Source organism: Notamacropus eugenii, chromosome 2, assembly GCF_028372415.1.
Source record: "Notamacropus eugenii isolate mMacEug1 chromosome 2, mMacEug1.pri_v2, whole genome shotgun sequence".
In the NCBI taxonomy this organism is placed as follows: domain Eukaryota; kingdom Metazoa; phylum Chordata; class Mammalia; order Diprotodontia; family Macropodidae; genus Notamacropus; species Notamacropus eugenii.
The window spans coordinates 532,396,374-532,418,160 of NC_092873.1; the positions used below are offsets into that span (position 1 = coordinate 532,396,374).

General features: G+C 38.2%; 1 protein-coding gene across 1 annotated transcript in view; it reads right to left on the reverse strand.

Annotated features, from left to right (window-relative positions):
- NEGR1 (neuronal growth regulator 1) overlaps nucleotides 1-21,787 on the reverse strand; it is a 1,077,808-nt gene that overhangs the window by 450,528 nt on the left and 605,493 nt on the right. Inside the window, exon 3 of the mRNA XM_072649843.1 lies at nucleotides 12,151-12,276. Within this exon, the coding sequence (XP_072505944.1) occupies nucleotides 12,151-12,276 (126 nt within the window). The remainder of the gene's footprint in view (nucleotides 1-12,150; nucleotides 12,277-21,787) is intronic.

Consider the following 21,787-nt stretch of genomic DNA (forward strand, 5'->3'; position numbering starts at 1 on the left):
CCAGAGTTCCCTGGTCAAGAAGAAAATATTGCAAGCAGCTAGAAAGAAACAATTCAAGTGTTGTGGAAATACAATCGGGATAACACAAGATCTGGCAGCTTCTACATTAAGGGATCGAAGGGTGTGGAATAGGATATTCCAGAAGTCAAAGGAACTAGGACTAAAACCAAGAATCACCTACCCAGCAAAACTGAGTATAATACTTCAGGGGAAAAAATGATTTTTCAATGAAATAGGGGACTTTCAAGTATTCTTGATGAAAAGACCAGAGCTGAAAAGAAAATTTGACTTTCCAACACAAGAATGAAGAGAAGCATGAAAAGGTAAACAGCAAAGAGAAGTCATAAGGGACTTACTAAAGTTGAACTGTTTACATTCCTACACGTAAAGAAAATATTTGTAACTCTTGAAACTTCTCAGTATCTGGGTAGTTGGTGGGATTACATACACACACACACACACACACACACACAGCACAGAGTGAATTGAATAGGATGGGATCATATCTTAAAAAAATGAAATGAAGGGGTAAGAGAGAAATATTTTGAGAGGAAAAAGGGAGAAATGGAATGGGGCAAATTATCTCTCATAAAAGAGGCAAGCAAAAGACTTTTAAGTGAAGGGAAAAAGGAAGGTGAGAGAGAAACATGAAGTTTACTCTCATCACATTCAACTAAAGGAAGGAATGAAATGCACACTCATTTTGGTATGAAAACCTATCTTACAATACAGGAAAATGCCGGAGACAGGGATAAGCAGGGTGGGGGGCATGATGAAAGGGAGGGCAATGGGAGGAGGGAGCAATTTGAAGTCAGCACTCTTGGGGAGGGACAGGATCAAAAGAGAGAATAGAAGCAATGGGGGGCAGGAGAGGATGGAGGGAAATATAGTTAGTCTTACACAACACGACTATCATGGAAGTCATTTGCAAAACTACACAGATATGGCCTATATTGAATTGCTTGCTTTCCCAAAGGGAATGGGTGGGAAGGGAAGGATGAAGAGAAGTTGTAACTCAAAGTTTTAGGAACAACTGTCGAGTACTGTTCTTGCTACTAGAAAATAAGAAATACAGGTAATGGGGTATAGAAAGTTATCTGGCCCTACAGGACAAAAGAGAAGATGGGGACAAGGGAAGGGAGGGATGATAGAAGAGAGGGCAGATTGGTGACAGGGGAAATTACAATGCTTGGTGTTTTGGGGTGGGGGGAGGGGACAAATGGGGAGAAAATTTGGAACCCAAAATTTTGGGAAAATGAATGTTAAAAGTTAAATAAATAAATTTCAAAAATAAAAAAATAAAAACGCATTAATTATAATAATAAGCCCTCAGTGATTGACCATCAGTTGTAGAATTAAGCATGATTTGCTCCTTGCTTTGGCCTTCAAGGGTCTCCACAATCTGTCTCCAACCTAAATATCTGTATTTATCTCACAGGGTTTCTTCTCACATAATTCTACATTCCTATTAATGTATCATCTTATCTATCCAACCATTCTCATTCTGTCTTTTCTCCTCATCTTTATTTTGTATGTGTCTACATAATAAGCACAAATTTGTCTTCATCAACAAAATACAAGCTCTTTGAAGGGAGCAATTTTGTCTTTTTTATTGACAGTACTTAGGACAGTGCCTGAGACATCAGAGACTATTCATAAATGCTTGTCGCTTGATTCGTTTATCCATTTCTATGTTTCTTCTTGACTCATCTCTTTTAACTGGAAAGAACTCCCCTTTATCTTTCTTTGTTAAAGTCCCTTTCTACCTTCAAAGCTCCCCTTGGATGACATATCCACTGTCCAGGCTTCCCTAGTGATCAGAGTGAAATGAAGGTGTTTTCCCCTCCCCCATTCCTCATATTCCTTACCTATCCTTTGTCATGATAGTATTTAAATATTTACAGGTCATATTTATATAGTATTGCAAGATATGCAAACTCTTTTCCCCATTAACAACCTTATGGGACAAGTAGTGTAATTTATTATTACTCACATTGTATAGACTAAGAAACTGAAGTTCTGAAATGTTTGACATATTCATAGAGACTTAGTCCCATTTGTGGACTTCTTCCTCATTAGGATGGAAGACAGATGCTACATATCACCAATGCCTTTACCCAATAAGTGCAACCCAAGAAATTATGGGAATTTGAAATGAAAAGAATGGATAATGTAACAAGAAAATTTATTTACCTAGAGATTTCATGGAAATTAAACTCAAGTCTGATTTTCTATGAATGTATGTGTGTTTCTGTTTTGTTAATTCTAGAAAAATAATAACTACACATTTAATAATGTCATGATATTTTTTATGATGGTGGGAGTCATTGGACGTTGACTACTTCTAGGGGAGATTCTTTGTCACATTTTCACACAAGGTAAAAGGATGATCTTTAGAGGGATCAAACTTGCCAACATTTGGGACAAACTAACAGGGCTTGGAATAAACCAACTGGAGTTGTAATATTTTATATTATAAAGTGTGGCCTGCTTGCAATTCTGGAATAAAAAAATGTAAAAAAAAATCAAATATCTCTCCATCATCTCTTATTTATCTCTCTACAATTTATCTCTCATGTTATTGTCATTCAGTAATTCCACTCATGTCCAAATCTTCATGACCCCATTAGGATTTTTCTTGGAAAAAAATATGTAGTGATTTTCCATTTCCTTCTACAGTTCCTTTTATAGATGAGAAAAGCAAGGCAAACAGGTGATTTGCTCAGAGTAACACAGCCAGGAAATGCCTGAGGCCATATTTGAACTCAAGAAGATGTACCTCAGGCCCAGCCCTCTATCTCCAAGGCCACTAGATGCCTATCTATCATATAGCTATGATTTGTTTATCTATATCTATCTCATATTATTTATCTATATGTCTATTCATAGATCCTCTATCAAGTGTTTATCATGTGCTTATCATCTATGTATATATCATTTTTATCTGAGCATCTTTTTTTTCAATATTGTGTTTTGCCAAATCGGTCATGTACTAATTACTCTCATTTTGAAATCAGAGGAACTGGGGTTAAATCTTGGCCTTGCCATTTATCATGCCCACAACTTGGGAAAGTCACTTCATCTGGACAGTTGTTGTCTTTTCCACACAATGAAAGGGTTGGAGTAGATGCCCTATAAAGCCTCTGCCAGTTCTGAATCAATAATCCACTCTAGCTTGGCAGTGGTACCTTTCATTCTGACTCCAGAGGGGTAAATACAACTTTTATTGCATCTGATCAATAACTGTAATGTTCTCAGATGAATTTTATTATTTTATTTTGACTTTATTCTGATACATTTTATTTATTAATAGTGGAGGAAAAATCTAGTGTAGTAACTAATTCATGTCCATTCTTTCTTGGTTATGTAATGTTTACTTCCTACACAGAAGGCAGGTGGACACTTTTCTTCAAATAGAATTACACCCTTTTCCAAAATTCATTTTGTTTTTTCCCCTTTCTTTATACTTAAAAAATCATTACTCCTTGGAAGTCTAAGTAAATAGCTTGAACTCTTGTTCTGAATGAGCAAAATATTTCATAAGAAAAGGATAAGTCAGAATTTCCATTCTTTTTACTGACTAACCATAAGCACTGGGATGTGTGTGTGTGTGTGTGTGTGTGTGTGTGTGTGTGTGTGTGTGTGTGTGTGTGTGTAGTGTGGGAGCAAAACCTGGGTACTGGAAAAATATAAACTTTGATGTAACAAAGGTCTAAGTCAATATTTTCCAGTGGCCATAGGGACACACTGAAATTCAAGAATGAGGGCACCATTTTCCAAGAAGCTTACATTTCTTAGAGAAAATTATTTATAAGAAAAGGATTGAGTTGTTTCTTATTAATTCTCTTTCTGTTTTCCAACATTTAACAGTCTCTACTCTGGCCTGATCATGCTATCTCTGGGATATTGCATTCATCTGGGAGTACTACATTTGAAGGATATTGATGTACCTGAGAATGTCTAGAGGAGGGTAAGCAGTCGTTCATCCCTTCTCTACTCATGTCTGACTCCTCAGGACCCCATCTGGGGTTTTCTTGGCAAAGATACTGGAATGGCTTGTCATTTCCTCCTCCAGCTCATTTTACAGATGAGAAAACTGCAGTAAACAGGGCAAAGTGACTTGCTCAAGGTCACATAGTTAATAAGTGTCTGAAGTCAGATTTGAACTAGGGAAGATGAATCTTTCTAACTCCAGTCCCAGAGCTCTAGCCACTGCACCACCTAATTGCTCCTGAGGAGGGTAACCAGGATGATAAAGGAAGTTGGGCTTATGAAAAATGAGGAGCTTTTGAAGAATATGGAGATGTTTAGCTTGGAGAAGAGAATACTTAGGGGGAAATATTATAGCTGTTTTTGAGCACTTGAAGGGGTTTCATGTGGAAGAGGGAGAAGATTCATTTGCTTAGTCCTGGTAATCAGAACTAGAAACAATGAATGGATATCACAAAGAAAAGATGAAATGCTTGTAAAGAAAGGTTTTCTCCCAATCAAAGCTATCCAGAAACATTCATGAAGGTCTTACAGCCAAGGCTTGATGAGCAGCTCTTGTGTGTGTTGTAGAGAGAATTTTTGCTCGCATATGACTTGAATGAGACGACTACTAAGGAAGGTCCCATCTAATCCTGAGAATCATTGGTTCTCTGACTGGGTTTCCACATAGACTCAATGTGATATAAAGTTCATTGTTCAGAAGAAGGCATATTTTGAAATACTGGAACACTGAAACATGTATTAAAAGTTCTAAATCCAATCAAACATCACCCACCAATCACTAGCTAGAGCTAGATAGAGTTTTTTTTTAACAGAAAAATGTAAGTTTAATTTATAAAGAAAAACATGAAAATGAAAAGAAAATTGTAATTGAATCTATATAAATCAAGTTCTGCAATCTCATGGTAAACGTTTAACTTGGCATCATTTTGTGGTTTCTTTATTATATAATTATCCATTATGTAAAGTAATTATGTAAATTCACAAAAGCTCCCCATCCAGGCAGACATACAATGGAACTGAGAATGGCAGCTCCCAAGCTGAAGATGTATCCTTGTAATGTCTTCAGAGAAGATTGCTGGTTTACCTGATCTACTCCCACCCACAAGCTCAAGTTTTATTGATTTCATCCCTTCCTCCTCCAGAGCAAAGTGCACAGTCAGTGGTTTGTACATGAATCCAGGATCTTGAAGATCACACCTACAGCCTCTTAATTAGTTCCCCTGGTAGGTTGTCCCAGAACTCAAACATTCCCAAGGAGGGTTCAGTTTTTCTATAATGGTGAAGAAAACAAGGAAATTGAGAATGCTCATAGAAAAAAAATAACCAACGCGAATCACAGTCTGGACTGATAGTTATTGAATGGGTTGATTATTTGCCTAAACTGCTTCCAACCCGCCCCCCCCCCCCCCCACACACACCTATTTCTTGGCTCCTTTTTAAAAGGGATGGGCCACAATAAAGGGTGGGAAGAGGAATACATTTGACAATGCAAGCACATTTTTAAAATGATATCAGTAACATTTTAAAAAGCAAAGAAAAAACTAAAGTGATACTAATAGTAATTAACCATGAGAGAAAAAGACAAATTCTATTCAATAGGAAGTCATTTTCACGATCATTTTCAGACACCACAATGACAGCAACGTTCATGCTTTTCTCTTATTCATCCTTATGTCCACTATTTTCAAACACTGTGCCTAATAATTAAGGAATATATATATATATATATATATATATATATACACACACACACATATACATGTATCTTCATACATATGTACGTGTATAATCAATCCATTAATATACAGTATTATGAGAAGAAGTCACTACTTGCTGGTAGGAGAAGGAGAAGCATAAATGAGATCATGCTGGTAAATTGTTTGCCAGTTTCAGAATGCAGTGCGTCAATTGCTACTGCTGTTGTTACAGCTACATACTTTTTCAAAAGCCTTTTCCAACGTTTTTGGGTTCATTGATGATGCCAGCTCAACACATCTGAAATCTGGGGAATAGTTCAAACCCTCTTCTAGATTGTTGGATCAAACTTTAAAAGGAAACATTTATTTTTTTGCCTGGGGTCTTCTGCAACACCTTTTGCCCCAGTTTCTAATAAGTTTGTTCCCTGAACAAGTCCTGTGCTTTTCATGATCCCTGCCCTTCTTTTCATACTGTTCCCTATGTGAAAGGCCTCCTCTTCCATCTCTGGCTACAGGAATCATCCCTGACCTTTGAGGCTGAGTTGAAAGGCTGCATCCTCTGGCAAACATCCCTTGATGTTCTTTATCCTGCTCCCCAGGCAGACATGCCTTCCATTCCTCCAGACTCCTTTAACTTTTTGTTCTTGCCTCCCTTGTATTCTTGTACTCTACTCGTGCGTGTCTCATCCATCCCACCAGACTCAAAGAATCACCGATTTAAAGCTGGAAGAGAGATGATTCTGTGATTCTATGAGTCTAAATTAGAAGTTCCTTGAGGACAGGGGCAGAGTATAGTTCATCTTTGTATATGTCCCAGAACCCATCAGGGTTGCCTTGAATGTAGTATTTACTCACTAAATTTGCAGTGAATTAAATGTTCTAGTTTGGGAAAACAAAATAAATTAAAAAAAAAAACCAAACACATAGACCTGGGGAATTCTGCTTAGCAGTGGTTGTTATTTGAACATACCAAATCAATATCTCCTAGGTCAGTGGTATTTTGAAATATGGCTCATTTGAAAACTGTATCATTTTAAGGATGGAGGATGACTTTGAATTCACATTCAGTAACTACTGTGATGTTTCATTAGGCTCAATGTATGGTTCTAAACGTTCAAAGAATTTGCTGCTTTAAAAAAGTTCTGTCAACTAAACAACCTGGTGGTGGAAACAGGGACCCAATCTATAGAAGAAGCTGTCAGGAATGCATTAACTATTTGTGAGGAAGGAGACATAAACTGGAAGAACTAAAATCCCATAGCCATGGCTGTTTGCCTCTGGAAATGAGAGGCATCAGTGATACAAGGAGGTGAGGAAGCACTGGCATCATGAGATTTTAGGGTCACCAATCTGAAGGTGGCAGGGACCTTGGAGGTCCCCTCATTTTATAAATGAGGACAAAGGACCCAGAGATGCTAAGTTACTTGCTAAATGTGATCAGCTAGTGTCATAGGCTATCCTTGAATCCAGGTCTTTTGGACTCTGGCTATGCTGATCTAGGTCCTACTCCAGGGGATAAAGGATGACTTGTCACTGGCAGTTTTGTTTTCTATACAAAGCTATCTATAGCCTTACCCTCCCACTCTCCCTTGATTTTCAACCCCTTGTAATCTGGTGTCTAATCTCTTCACTCAACTGAAACTGTTCTCTCCAAAGTCATCAGTTATAGCTCAATAGTCAAATCTTATGGCTTTGTTTATTTTTTTTTTTATTCTGCATCCTTCTTAACCCCTCTGTAGCATTGAATATTGTTGACTACATACTCCAATGGAAGTACCTACTACCTACTCTCCTCTCTATGTTTTCATGACCTTGTTTGCCTTTGGTTCTTCTCCTACCTGTCTGACCATTCTTCTTTGGTCTCCTTTGATGAATTATTAGCCATATTCCAGTGGCCAACTCTAGGTGTATATGAGTGCAATATTCTCTGATTTTTTTTCTTTCTTTATGGTCTATTAGTGAACTCATTAGCTCCTACTGATTAAAATAACATCCTTATGCACGTGAACCATAGCTTTGTTTAGTCAATCCAAGTCTGTCTTGGCCTAGAATATCTACACTGAAAACTTTCTGCTACACATTCCAGATAGGAGATCCTGTAGGCATTTCAAACTTCACAACCACCTTTTTGCCAAAATCTGCTCTTCTTCAAAATTTCCCTTTTTTGGGTAAAATAATGTTCTTCTAGTCACCTAGATATCCATCCTCAGGGTCCTGCTTGATTGCTGTCTCTCCCTTACTCCATTTATTCAATCTATTGCTGCTGATTGATGCTACCTGCACATTATTTCTGAGTATCTGTCCTCTTCTTTCCGCTCAAACTGCCACTATATAGACCACACCCTTGTCACATCTTGCCTCGCCTATTAAAATAGCTGCTTAACTGGACTGCCACTCTCAAATCTCCACTCCCTGCATTCAATTATCCACCCAGTTGTGATAATGGTAAAACTTGTGTCTGACCGTGTCATTCTCAAGCTCAATAAATACAAGTGTTACCCTAATACCTCCAAGATCAAGCACAAAGTCCTTTGTTTGGCATTTCAAACCTTGCACACCCTGTCTGCAAGCTACCTTTCTAGGCTTTTAATAAATCACTTCCTTTTATAGTCTTTTGACCATCCCTAAACACTGCATATATCTCCTCTCTTCAAGCTTTTGTAAAAGCAGTACCCTGTCCTAAAACTTCTCTTTTGTGATCGCTTCTTAGAATCCCTTTTTTGTTTCAAGTACCTTCTGTGTGGAGCCTTCCTGGTTCACCTCAAGCGCTAGTACTCCCCCACATAACCCTGGATTTGTTGTATCTGTATTTTGTCTATGCTTTTATGTGCACCTGTTGCCTCCTCAAGCAGACTATAAGCTCCTTGAAGGTAGGGACTGCTTCATTTTTTTCTTTATATTCCCCTATACCTAGCACAGTGACAGATAAATAACAAGTACTTAACAAGTGTGCCTCAGCCCATTGTCTGATTGATTGGTTCTTTCTAAGACTTTATTTTCAACTTGAACAAGTCATGTGAGTGAAAAGGACAATTCAAATGTAATGAGAAGTTTGTTAAGAACCTACTGTGTGCAGAGCACTGTAAGAGATACCAAATCTAAGGTCTCTTCCTTTGAGTTTATATTGTATCGAACTGTAGGAGAGGAACGCTGAAACAGATAAAGAAACTTTCCTATGATGGGGGAGTAACTAACCACTAACAGATCAGGAAAGACCTGAGTATGTGTGGGAGCCACCTGAACCGAGCCTCAAAAAAGGCAGAAGGAGAGCATTTCAGACACATGAGAAAAACTATAAAAGGCAAAGTAGGAGGAAGATGGGATGCAGAGTCTGTGGAAGAGTCAAATGGATTGAAAGGCAGTGGGCTGTTGGGAATGCAGAGGGGACCTTTTTCTCCATAGAAGCTCAACCAAGTGAGAAGTCTGGGAGGGCAAGGCAGGGATAAGGGATCCAAGGGAAGAATCAGAAATGTTAAAGGATTTGAGAGCAAGTTCAAATATTTTTTAACAGTCTCACATCCTTTGATTCACATTTAAAGAAGATATTTCAAACTTCTGAGTTATGAGTGGCCTGACCAGAAGGGAGAAGATATTAGGCCACATCAGTGTGCTGAGAATTCTGGAGGTTTCATAATCTACGGAAATCTAAGATGGCCTTAGATAATAAATGTCCATTGAAAACAAATGAAAATGAGGGGCATTTAAAAATTTCTAAAAAATTTGGTTGTAAAATTCAATTCTCACTTGGAAATGCATCTCTTTCCCTGTATTTTTTCTTATAGAAAGTAGTTTAATTGAAAGTTATCCTTGTCAATAATTAATGTAATTTTTTTTCCTAAAAGGAGAGAAAATTTGCTGCTTTAAGTAGATAACAGTCTTTTCAAACATTCAACTCTAAACAGTAAATAGTCCAAAATAGAACCATATGCCATTTAGTTGCAGTGACCAAATTGTTAACAGTATCCTCCAAAATAAAAAACCAGCTTCAAAAAGTGGCAGCTGGGCAAATAAACAATGTGAGGATGACAATGAATTTTACATTATAAAGAATAGGATTAGGTGATGTGAAGTGGGATCTTTGGGCAACTGAAAGAGTTCCTCAGTATCAGCCATTGAAGTGGACAGCTTTAGCAAAACTCCGAATAGTCAGTGGCTCAGTTCTAGTTAAGAGGCAGCACATAAGAACTTGGCTATTATATCTCCATATTTGGTTAAAGAGACAGTATACTTATTCATTGAACCCAGCAGTGATGATCTATTTACATGGTGACATGCATGGTCATCTTAGTAATCTTTAAATGTGAGGCTTAGAATAGACCTAAGGTCCCTTCTGGCTCAAATTCTACAATCTTAAGTCAGTGACTAGTGTTTCTGAACACATGCCAATCTCATGCAATTTATGTAGACTGCTCCAAAACTCATGTATATCCATTTTCTGATTTGAAAGCTAAAGGAGAGGGTTGGCTTTGATGAAGTACAAAGCCATTTGTGCCTTTAAAGCTATGATTCTATAATTTGAATACTATGTCCCTCTAAGGCCACCTTGTGGCCTGGAGGTGACAGGTTCCTACACAGTCACAATATGAATTTTCATGCGTAATATAATGCTGAAAAGGCTGTGTATTTAGTTTCTTCATTAAGATCATAAGATCATAGAGGTAGAGAGCCTTCTGGGGTATAACACAACTGCTAATCCAATATGCCAATTTTAATGGGAAGTAACTGAGGCCCAGCATTGGTGACTTGCCAACTATCACAAAGACAGTAAGCATTCGAGGAAAGATGTGAACGTATGAAATCTGATGCTTGAGTCAGTACTCTACCCATTGATCCACAGATTTTAAAATGCTATTGACTACAAATCAATCTAGCTCATTTTTTGGAGGCTCATCATCAGTTTGGATAAAAGGTGATGTAACTTTTAGCTATATCCTGTCTTAGTTATACGCCCTTATATATGGTAAGGACTTAGGTTCATCTGTCTCCTAAGTGGTAGACGTATTGAGACCTGGGTGAGTAGAACATGTACCAAAACCAACAAAATTTTTGAGATACGGAAGCAGAGGATGAAGGAAGTTGAACCATAAAGGTGAAATGGCTTGTCCAAGGTTGACCAGCTAGTTAGTAGCAAATACTGGTACTATAGCAAATACCTTTATGTGGCCTGTTCAGCTAAACCAATAATCTATATAAACTCAGGGGTTAATACATTTTCTAATTACTCTTACTGAGATAAAAAGAAGTTTCTATTGGCCATGGAGAGGGCTGGGTTCAGAGATGTGACAAGCTCTTGTACTCCACGAAAATCAAGGTTGTAAATGCATGTTCCATAAGTATATAATGGAATCATATTGATTTTTCCTTCCATTACTTCAAGTATTAAACATGTGATATGCAAGTCTCATTAGTCCTACTGCCTAAATGAGCAACATCTGAGACACTTAAAGATAAGTGATATTAAAGAAAGCATTAGCACAATAAAATGGAAACTCCAAATTTCAACACCTACATAAAACATTCCTTTCTGGCTTCTATTTTTGAAATCCTTTCCATCAACCACATTTGAAGTGATTTTCTCTAAAAATATATAAAATAATTCACTGAAACCCTAGTTACATGAAATGAGATGAACATCCTAAAACATACCATCCTCATGAAAGTTGACTACTTTCTTTGATCCAATATTAAGATGACCTTTTTATAATAATATAACTGGATTTTAAAAAAAAATGAAGCTAAGGAAAATGTTAAGTGTTCATTTATCTGTAAATAATCATATGACTTTGCTTTTTGGACATGGACCTAGAACCAGGACATCCTGTGTTCTAGTCCCAAGAGAGAAACCAGTGAACTGCCCTAATTTCTGTTTTAAATCACTTAATATACCAGAACTCATTTCCTTCCTTTGGCAAAGGAGGGAGTTTGCTTAAATTATCAAAAATTTTCCTCTAGTTCTAAACCACTTATTAAAATCAGAGGCAAACCTCCTTAATTTGCAGAACCTCAGTGTCTTCTGCTCCTGCCTCTGAAGCACATTACTTTTGTTATTTTGGACATATAATCTCTGTTTCTTCAGCATAAATTTCCTTCCATTAAAATAAGAAGGTTGGACTAGATCCCACTGGACTAGACTCTAGACTTCTGAGCTCTGGTGACCTCATTGTGTAATATTCAGCTTTAGAGGTATGAAGTCCAGATTGAGTTAGTACAAAAGATCAATGGAAAATAAGCTTTCTTACCCAAGACTTCTCCATTTAAGACTTCATCTACTTAAAAAAATGGAGCAACAACAAAGGAAGATTTTCTTGATAAAAGAACACTGGTACCAGAGCTTTTCTGACTCAAGAAAACATGAACAATTCCAGAGGAAAACATTCAGTGACATTCCTGACAGGGTGAAGAGATGAAGTGACGGGAGGATAATGAACAAGAAAAACAGAACGAAAACATTTCCGTTTACCTGATGGGGAGATATGTCTCCAAGAAATGGAAGGCTCTGGTTTCCCAGTGGCCAGGCAAGTAAGGGTGACATTGGTTCCTTCGTTGACAGTCATGTCAGTTGAGATGTCATATATCTTCGGAGGAACTGAAATGGCAAAACATGCGATGGTGAGGAAAAGAAAGCAAATGAAACCCAAAAGGTCAGGTTACATCAGGCCACAAATGATTAATTCCCTAGCACCATTTAATCAGACTAAAGGAGATGTATGCCTATGCCCTGTAGTCTTCAGCTGGCAGGCAGATTCCCCAAGCTCCCCATCCATTCTGCAACAGAATAACCACAGGCTCCATACTAAGTAGAAGAGTTAAAGGCTAGGAAAATACAAGCATTTTTCTAACTAATTATTCTGATTGGATAACAAAAATGGTCATTATGTCTGCAATGTTGGACAATAATATGGTGAGGCCCTTGAAGAGGGTGAAGAGGAACCATGATACCTGTGGATCCAAGGCCAGGAAAAAAAATTAACAGGCTAAAGCCTCTCTCCTAACTTGTATAGAGATGGTCATGAGTGGCTGATTTGAGTGTGATCTGAGTGTGCTAGAAAAGTCAATCCTCCTGCTTCTACAAACTTCCTACCTAATTTGTGTCAGGATCCTGTTGGGTTGGTTGCAGTAACAGCCACAGACATAGGGAACATAACTTCTTTCCTGCCAGGCTGGATCCATAGCAATGAACAAAATGGAGCAGACAGGAGGTCTGAGTTTGAGTCTTGTTTTTGCTACACATTTATGGGACCTTAGGTCAACCACTAGACATTTTTAGCCACCGATTCTAGCATCTGTAAAAATGGAAGAAATAATCCCAAGAGTTCCTTCTAGTTCTTAGGAACTTCCCCCTGCCCTGAGATCAGTGGGGAGGAAATGGTAACATACATACATATATGCACATATATGCATATATAAACACATACACGCATATATAGATGCACATGATATATGTGTATATACCTATATGTGTGTATATATTTTTATATGTGTGTACATATGAGTGTATGTACATATGTGTGCATATGTGTATACACATGTATGTCTATATATGCATATACACACATATAAAGAAATTTATGATAGTAGAGTCTTGCTGTTTATGGGATTAGAATTACTTATGTGTTACAGTAGAGAGTCCTCAACAGGGATTCTGGAAAACATATGTTCAAATCCTGTTTTAGACAACACTTACTCATAAGACTGTGGGAAAATTCGTTATTAACCCTTATTAAAGGTAAATCAACCTTTTAAATTTTAACAGGTTAATTAACCTGTTAAAAATTAACAATTAACCTGTCTCAGTATCAGTTTCCCCATCTCTAAAATGCGGCACATAATAATGCCTGCCACATAGTAAGGACTTCATAAAGGGTCATTGCTGATTTACCACCTCATACAAAGGCTCGTTGTGAGGATCAAACGGGAAAATAAACATCAAGGACTTCACAAATCTTAGAATGATGTAGAAATGTTAGCTATAATTATACTTGTGCTAATGAAAACACAATAATTACATTTATAATTATAAAATATATAAAATATATTTATAAATGTATATTATATAATACATATATAATTATATACAATATATTATATAATTATATGTAATATAATATAACATATAAATAATATATAATGTATGAAATATATTTATAAATAAATATATATTATAAGTTATAAGTATGCTATAATTACTTTATTATTAATACTCATTAAGTTGTGATATGAGACACAAGTCCCCTTGGGTAGTGGCCAAGGTCGGGTTATCTCTTTTTTTTTTTTAATATTTTGCTTGTTCATGTGTGCACTTAATCATCATCTTCTGCCTGTCTACCTGTTGGCTTATTTATTTTTTAGAAGGCTGACTCTCCTTATCTAATCCTACGTGGAAGTATATTGACCACTCATGGCCGTCTCAGTGCTATTGGGAGGGGGGGTTAACTTGCCCTTTCTTTTCTGACCTGGGATTCATAGGTGTTACAGTTCCCCTCCCCTGTCCACAAGAAACTCACCATGTTAGTCATTAACATTGCAGATACACTAAAACTCCATTGTAGCTCAAAATCTCCAAACAAAAATTTCAGGAGCAGGTATCATAGGCCTATGCCACTATACCTGGCTCAGACCCTCTTAAACAGAGTTTTCATTGGCATGAATTTTTTCACTGAAGTTCCCATTCATCTATTATTTATTTCTTGACCTATTTTTCTCAATTATTAGTAATGATGACAAGTGTTTTTATAAATCTGAAAAATTGTTTCACATTGTGCCTACACAACAACTTTCTCAGCTGGATATGGAAGTCTAATTATGCTCATGTTACAAAAGAAGACACAAAGAACTTGTCTACGGTCATACAGTCAGTGACTACTGGGGCATGGTTCACCCCAAGTCTCTCCTGATTCCCTATCCACTATTCTTACTATTATACCACATTTACCCTTGCCAGCTAGAATCAAGATGCTGGTTGATGCCTAATAACCTAGGTAATTATTAAAGAATGTTATCCATGGGATGAATAATGGTCTGCCCTGGTCCTGTGATTTCTTGCAAGAGAAAAAAAAAATGATTATCATAATTTTCCTAAAACCCTGTAGTGACTGGATGCCAAGAAACTTGTTAATACCTACAACCTAAATTTTCACTTTTATTTTCCTTATAATAAAAAAATAGAAAATATCCAGGATGGTTGATTACAAGCCCAACATATTTGATTCTATGTAAGTAATGCTTTAACTGGAGTCAATGTTTCCCATTGAATGTAGGACTTTATGCCTGTTTTCCAATTACATACTGTAATTGACATTTACAATTTATTATCTTAAGCCTTTCAGTGGGCTTCCCTTCTAAGACAGAGGATCAAAATTACTCATCCCCAACCAAAAGCTATTTCTGTCTTCACTGGAAGAGGCAGCAGGAGAAAGAAATTTGATTACTCTGGAACAAAATCTCATAGGAAGAGAGAAAGGCCAGGCAATAGGCATCACTTCAGTGTAACTTAGGGAGGTAAATAAGGGAAATCAATTTGCAATGCTAAAAATAAAGAGTTCTTAGATACTGGGAAGATTGGGGACAGTAAACTGCAATATATATTAATGAACAGTGTGTGTGTGTGTGTGTGTGTGTGTGTGTGTGTATGTGTGTGTGTGTGTGTGTGTGTGTGTGTGTGTGTGTGTGTGTGTGTGTGTGTGTATTCTTCCTTTGTTGCCGAAGGAGACCATGACATCAGAGAAATGATGACATGACTTGCACTTTGTTTGGAGTGAGGGAGGGCTGTGCAAGTCACCAGCCTCACTTCTCCTCCAGAGCCATCTGAATCCAGTGACCAGATATTCATCAGGATGACTGGAGATGACCCAGGATGAGGCAGTTGGGGTTAAGTGACTTGCCCAAGGTCACACAGCTAGTGAGTGTCAAGTGTCTGAGGTGAGATTTGAACTCAGGTCCTCCTGACTCCTGCACTGGTGCTCTGTCCACTGTATCACCTAGCTGCCCTGAATTTTATACGAACAGTATAAAATAAGGATGATCCTAATAACATGGTGCTCTCTCCTCTTACACATAGTAGTAAAGGGAAACACTGTGCCTCCCGTTCCCTTTTGCTCTGAGCACTCTGGGAGCATGTCTGTGTTTGGTGGGCCATTCATCTTCAGGCCTAGTTTTGTTCATCAGTGAGAAATGTTGGAGGCACATCTGGCCATAAGATTCTATTTTTGAAGCTATTTTTCAACCAAACTCTACTTTCTGGCACAGCTCTCCCACACTAGAGGTCTTTGAGCAAATGCTGGGTAGCAATTTGCTGAGAACCTTGTGGAAGTGATTCCTTTTAGGGGCTGAATTGCACTGGCCAGCCCTGGGGATATTTCTAATGGTGAAATTCTACTATTCTGGCAACTGTTAAAAAGTTCTCTAAGTTCCTTTGGACACACTCCTTTACTTTGAAGATGTGGATAGCATATTACTAAGCCTTACTACTGGGCTATGCACTCATTGGCTTAAAGAATCAATCAGGGCCCCCTTAGCATTCAGTTCAGACTCTAAAGTTAAAGTTAAATTGAAATACAAAGGGGTGAACTATGGTTCAGAGCTCCAGATGTTTCACAATGTCAGATTCAGCCAATTTCTTCCCAGGGTCTCATCAATCCAACACATTCAATGAAAGTTGGTAAACATTCACTAAGCACTTATTATGCATAAGGCAACATGTTAAGTAATGATGAAACAAAGATGAAAAATTAAATAGCCCTTGTCCTCAAGGAGTTTACATTCCACTGGGGCACACAACATGCCCATTTTACAGAAGAGGAAACTGAGGGTGAGAGAGATTAAGTGACTTGTCCATTGTTGCCCAGCTTGTATGTGTTGAGGTGGGATTTGAACTCTTCTGTCCTGACTCAGTTTAGCACTCTTCCTATGAGGTTGCTGTGCTTCTTCAGACATGTGCACAGATCAGGGTTTGGAGGAAGCGAAGCTCCGTCTGCTATCACTGCTGTTTTACTTGTGCGCCGCCTGGGACACAACAGACATCCATGTGCCACAAGAACTCGGCCAAATCGTATGCTCACTAGCTTGTGCAGTAGGGAAAAAATGTTGTCTAGTGCATTTTCAAGTTTGCTCTATTTAAAAATTTCCTTTTTAAGTTCATTCCCATTATAGATTTCTTAAATTCAACAAACCAGCTTGCGAAGTGTGAGATTTGAGAGAGCAAAAGTAGCTGCAACTATTTTTTTTCTTTGAATGGCATATGTTTTGGAATGTGGGGATCTAACAAAGAAAAAAAGATGATCTGAAAACCCACCAAGAGGTATGAAGAAGGAAAGGCAATGATTTGATCTGCTGGTGAATTTGCTTCCAGTCAATAGACCATTCAGATTTTTCATGTATCGGTTCTGAACTTGTAATAATCATAACTTCCCAGACTAACAAAGTAGTTATACGCATATTTACTAGCAGTCATCCTAAATGATACTCTCCTTGGAACAGAACCCCTGCTAATCCTTATAGAAGGGCAAAAAAAGGCAAAATGTTTAAATGTGGTGTCAGTATTATCTGAAAATGTCAGTAAATTAATAATTATCCAGGTGCCTGAAATATGCATAGAACTGAGGCTAGAGTCATTCAACGTACACACTTCCATTTCAATCAGTAAGTCAGTCATTCAGCACTTAACGAACCCCTACCATGTACAAAAGAGGCAAAAAAAAAAAAAAAACCCACAAAGCAAAACAGTCCCTGATCACAAGGAGCTTACAATCAAATGGGAGAGACCGCAAGCAGAAAAGATATGTAGACAGGATACATAGGAAATAATTCAGGTATCCAGAGGCTTCCTGTAGAAGATGAAGCTTCAGTTGGAACTTAAACAAAGCTAATAAATGTTCTACACACCCTTGATAATAAATGTAAGAACTCAAGAATGAAAGTCTTTGCTAAATAAGAACTTACAGTTTAGCAGGCGGCGAGTCAACAGATAAAAAGACGTAAAGAAACTCGTAAATTAAGCATTGCTGAAGCTGTCATGGGTATTTCAGAGGGTTGGTATTTTGGCCTGACACGAAGTTTGTATGAGTAGGTGAGTTCAGCACTGAAACAGAGGAGAGCAGGCCTGATTGCCTTTGAGAAAATGGGCCTTATCTTTCCTGACCCTGTGGCTCTCCCTCAAACAAAGACCTATCTTTTTACTAATGATTTCCTGACTATAAAAATGAAATGTCATGGATTCTGAAACTAAGGTTGAAGGCACCCAAATATCTGTGAAGAGGCACATGCTTGGTATGAGTAATTGGCATCAATGATTAAATGAAAGGGGGGTGTTTTCAGAGACATGTATGATGGAAAAAGATGGGCAGTCAGTGATGTGATGAGAGAAGAATAACTGATAAATAGTTCATGTGTTTCCAATTATAACCAAGAGTTCTGAAGGAAGACCCTCCCAAGGATGTGTGGGCAGACCCCATGGTAATGATTTGTGGGAGGATATAGATAGATTGATAGGGTGTAGATGGGTGGCTGTCCATAGAAGTGAAGGTGGTACCCATATAACAGATCCATTGAAGTACTTAAAAATGAAAATGAAAAATGAGATAACATGTAATAAGGTGCTTCTCTTTATTTTCCTTAGATTTTATGTGGACTTCAATGCATTGTTTCTACCTATAGGACCACAGGGTATTCCAGCATGCTCCAGACACGTTTCTTTTCCAACAGATGGCTTCTGATATCATCCCTATTTTCCAACTAATCTTCAATTGTTTTAGTCTATCAGCTTCTTCCTTTCTCTTTACAAGCATTTCCATGTCTTGTCCATCTTCAAACATCTCCCATCTACCTGATGCATCCTCTCCCTCTGGCTATGCCCCTATATCTCTCCTCCCTTTGTTTATAAATTCCTCCAGAAGGATATGTGCCTCTACCTTCTTTCCTTTCATTCTCTTCTTAACTCTTGGGGATCTAGCTTCTGGCTTCATCATTCAGTGATCAAAGTTGCTACTATTCTGGTACTTGCCAAATGACCCTCTCTCAGCCCTCCTCCTTCTGGGGCAGTTCACACTATTGAGCACCGTCCCTTTGGGGATCTCTTCTCTCTAGGTTTGCATCACAATGCTCAGCCCTAATAATCTTTACCTGCCTGGTGGTCCTTTCATTTTCTTCTTTGCTGAAATCATTCCCTAGTAGGGAGATCTCCCAAGACTCTGGTCTGGGCCCTCTTCTCTTCTCCTTCTGTACTACTTTGGAATCTCAGTTTCCATTTATTCAATTATCATTTATGTAGATAAGTTTCAGGTCTACTAATCCAGGCCGAATCTCTCTTTTGGCCTCCATTTTTGCCTTTCCCAGTGCCCGTTTTCCATCTACAGGGGGATATTCCATAAACATTTTAACCTTCACGTGGCCCCAAATTGAGTTCATTTTCTTTCCTCTCTATACCTCCCCTTTTTCCCAACTTTCCTATTAACACAAACCATTCTCCCAGTCACACAGGTGATCTGTATCAATTGTCAAGTCCATTTGTTTTTACATTTTAATTGATTTCACATATGCCCCCTTTTCTAAAGACAGATATAGTTCAGTGGGCCTGGAATCGGAAGACCTGAGATCAAATATGACTGCAGACATGTTTTAGCTGTGTGACTCTGGGCAAGTCACTTAAATTCTTCCTGCTTTAGTTTCCTCAACTGTTAAATGAAGGCAGTAACAGCTCCTACCTCCTAGGGTAGCTGTAAGATCCAATGAGATATTTGTAAAGTATATAGTAGGAGGTCTATAAATGCTTGGTCCCTTCCCTCCCCTCTCTTCTGACACTGCACCTGCCCTGCTACACGCTTCTGTCATCTCATGTCTGTGATATTGCAATTGTCTACTGTTGTCTCTCTACCTCAAGTCTCTCCCCAGTTCAGTATTTCCTCCATTGGGCTGTCACATAGATCTTTTCAGAGGGCACATGCACCATGTCATCTTCCTCATCCATAGACTCCAGTGTCTTTCTATCACATCCAGGATCAAATAGAAAACCCTCTCTCTGGTCTTTTAATCCCTTTATGCCTCATCCTCTCCATACTTTGCCAGTACTTTTAAATCATGCTCCCCTCCACCACTCTGGGATCTAATGACACTGACTTCTCAAGTTCCTCACACAAGTTGCTCCACCTCCAGACTTCAGTTGCTTTCTCTGGCTGTGCCCTGGGTCTGGAAAGCTCTCTCTCCTGTTCTCAGTCTTTTAGCTTTCCTGGCTTTCTTCAAATCTCAGCTAAATTCCTATTTTCTGAAAATAACCTTTCCCAGTCCTCCTTAATCCCTGCACCATCTCACTAACTGATTCAGCTTGTCTGTATCTTGTTTGCACAAAGTCATTTTCATGTTGTTTCCACTTTTGATTGGGAGCTCCTTGAAGGCACAGACTGCCTTCTGCTTTTCTTTGTAGCCCAGTGCTTAACAGCCGGCATGGCCCAGACAGACATTCCCTGTAGAATGGGATCTCCTTGAGGGCAGGGACTACTTAATTTTTGTTTTGTCTTGGGGCCAAGCCCAGTGCTCGTTCCCTAGTAATTTCTTAGTAGGTGCTTGCTCATGAATAGAAGAGTTCAGTACAGAGAAGACATTCAAGAAGAGTTAGAAAACTGAGTATGTTCACTAAAATCTTAGTTTGAAGAGTCTCTCCAAACCAGGAATTTACCTACATAACTTCCTGAGTAACATCTTAATGTGAACCAGCTTCTGGACCATGCTCTTACAAATGCTGCATTTTTCAGGCAGACAGTCTCAGAGGAGGGGGAAAAGAAATATGAGATGAGGAAAATGATGATATTTTGGTCATAAGCTTATTTCAAATCAATGTGTATTATTTACCAAGTAGATAAATATATTACTTACCATCTCATTTAAAGATTTTACTTACAAAAGGATGAAAGCTTTCAGGATAACTGTAACAAATGCCTATCTGTGGATTTTTAAGTGTTTGTATTGCTGCAATATGGCGTTCAAACATTCAGACCCGTGGGGATAATAATACTGAATTATATGTTTGTTATTCATCTACCAATGCAAATTGTGTAAGTAAAATGCAGAAAAATGATTGCCTTGACATAATAATAATGAGTCCCTAAATCATGCAGTGAAATCGGAGAAATTAAAGAATTCAATCTGAATTAGAGAAGGCTTTTCTCCTAGTGAGACTCTTAGCTGAGGGTAGACCCAACCTGAAATCAAAACCCATAATTAATTGGTGTGCAGAAGTTCGATAGATCATAAAAGCCCCGAGGCCATCCCAACACTGGAGATGTGAAGCGGAGCTCAAGTTGGCATTGGAGTAAGACGGGTTTAGCCATATTCATAGCTCTTTTAACAAAATTCCTTTTGGAAGTGAGTTTTGGTTTGGAGTCCCCCATTACTGAACTGCTCTGGGTACATTTTATTCTATAACTTACATATTCAGCTTTATTTTTTAGAGCCTGTTTTTCCATATCTATTCATCAATCAATCAATATTTATTGAGTGCCTAGAATGGGCACCTAGGTGACACAGTGGATAGAATGCTGGGCCTGAAGTCAGGAACTTAACTGTCTAAGTTCAAATCTGGTCTCAGACATTGACCATCTGTGTGATTCTAGGCAAGTCACTTCCCCCTGTTTCCCTCAGTTTCCTCATCTGTAAAATGAGATGGAGAAGGAAATGGCAAACCACTCCACTTTCTTTGCAAAGAAAACCCCAAATGGGGTCATCAAGAGTCAGACACAACTGAAAAGCAACTGAAAAAAAAAAGTGTTATTATCTGAGTGTATGTATGAGTCCCATTGCTCTCTGCTGGGGATCCAAAGTCAAAAACTAAGCAGCTCTTATTCTTTAGAAAGTGTTCACTTTTTGTATGAGGAGTTAATATATAATCCCCTTCCCCCTTGCTTTGATTGCCGCCTTTGAAGCCACAGACCATCATCATCAATGAGCATTTTAAGGGAAACCATAGAATATAAGAATATAAGAATATCAGAAAAGACTCCAGCCGTCACTTAGCTCAATTTGTATCTGGAACAGAAATTGTCTCCACACAATATTTCTGATAGGTGTTCATTGCTTTTTCCCCTCAAAGTGTGCCAGTGATAAGAAAGTCA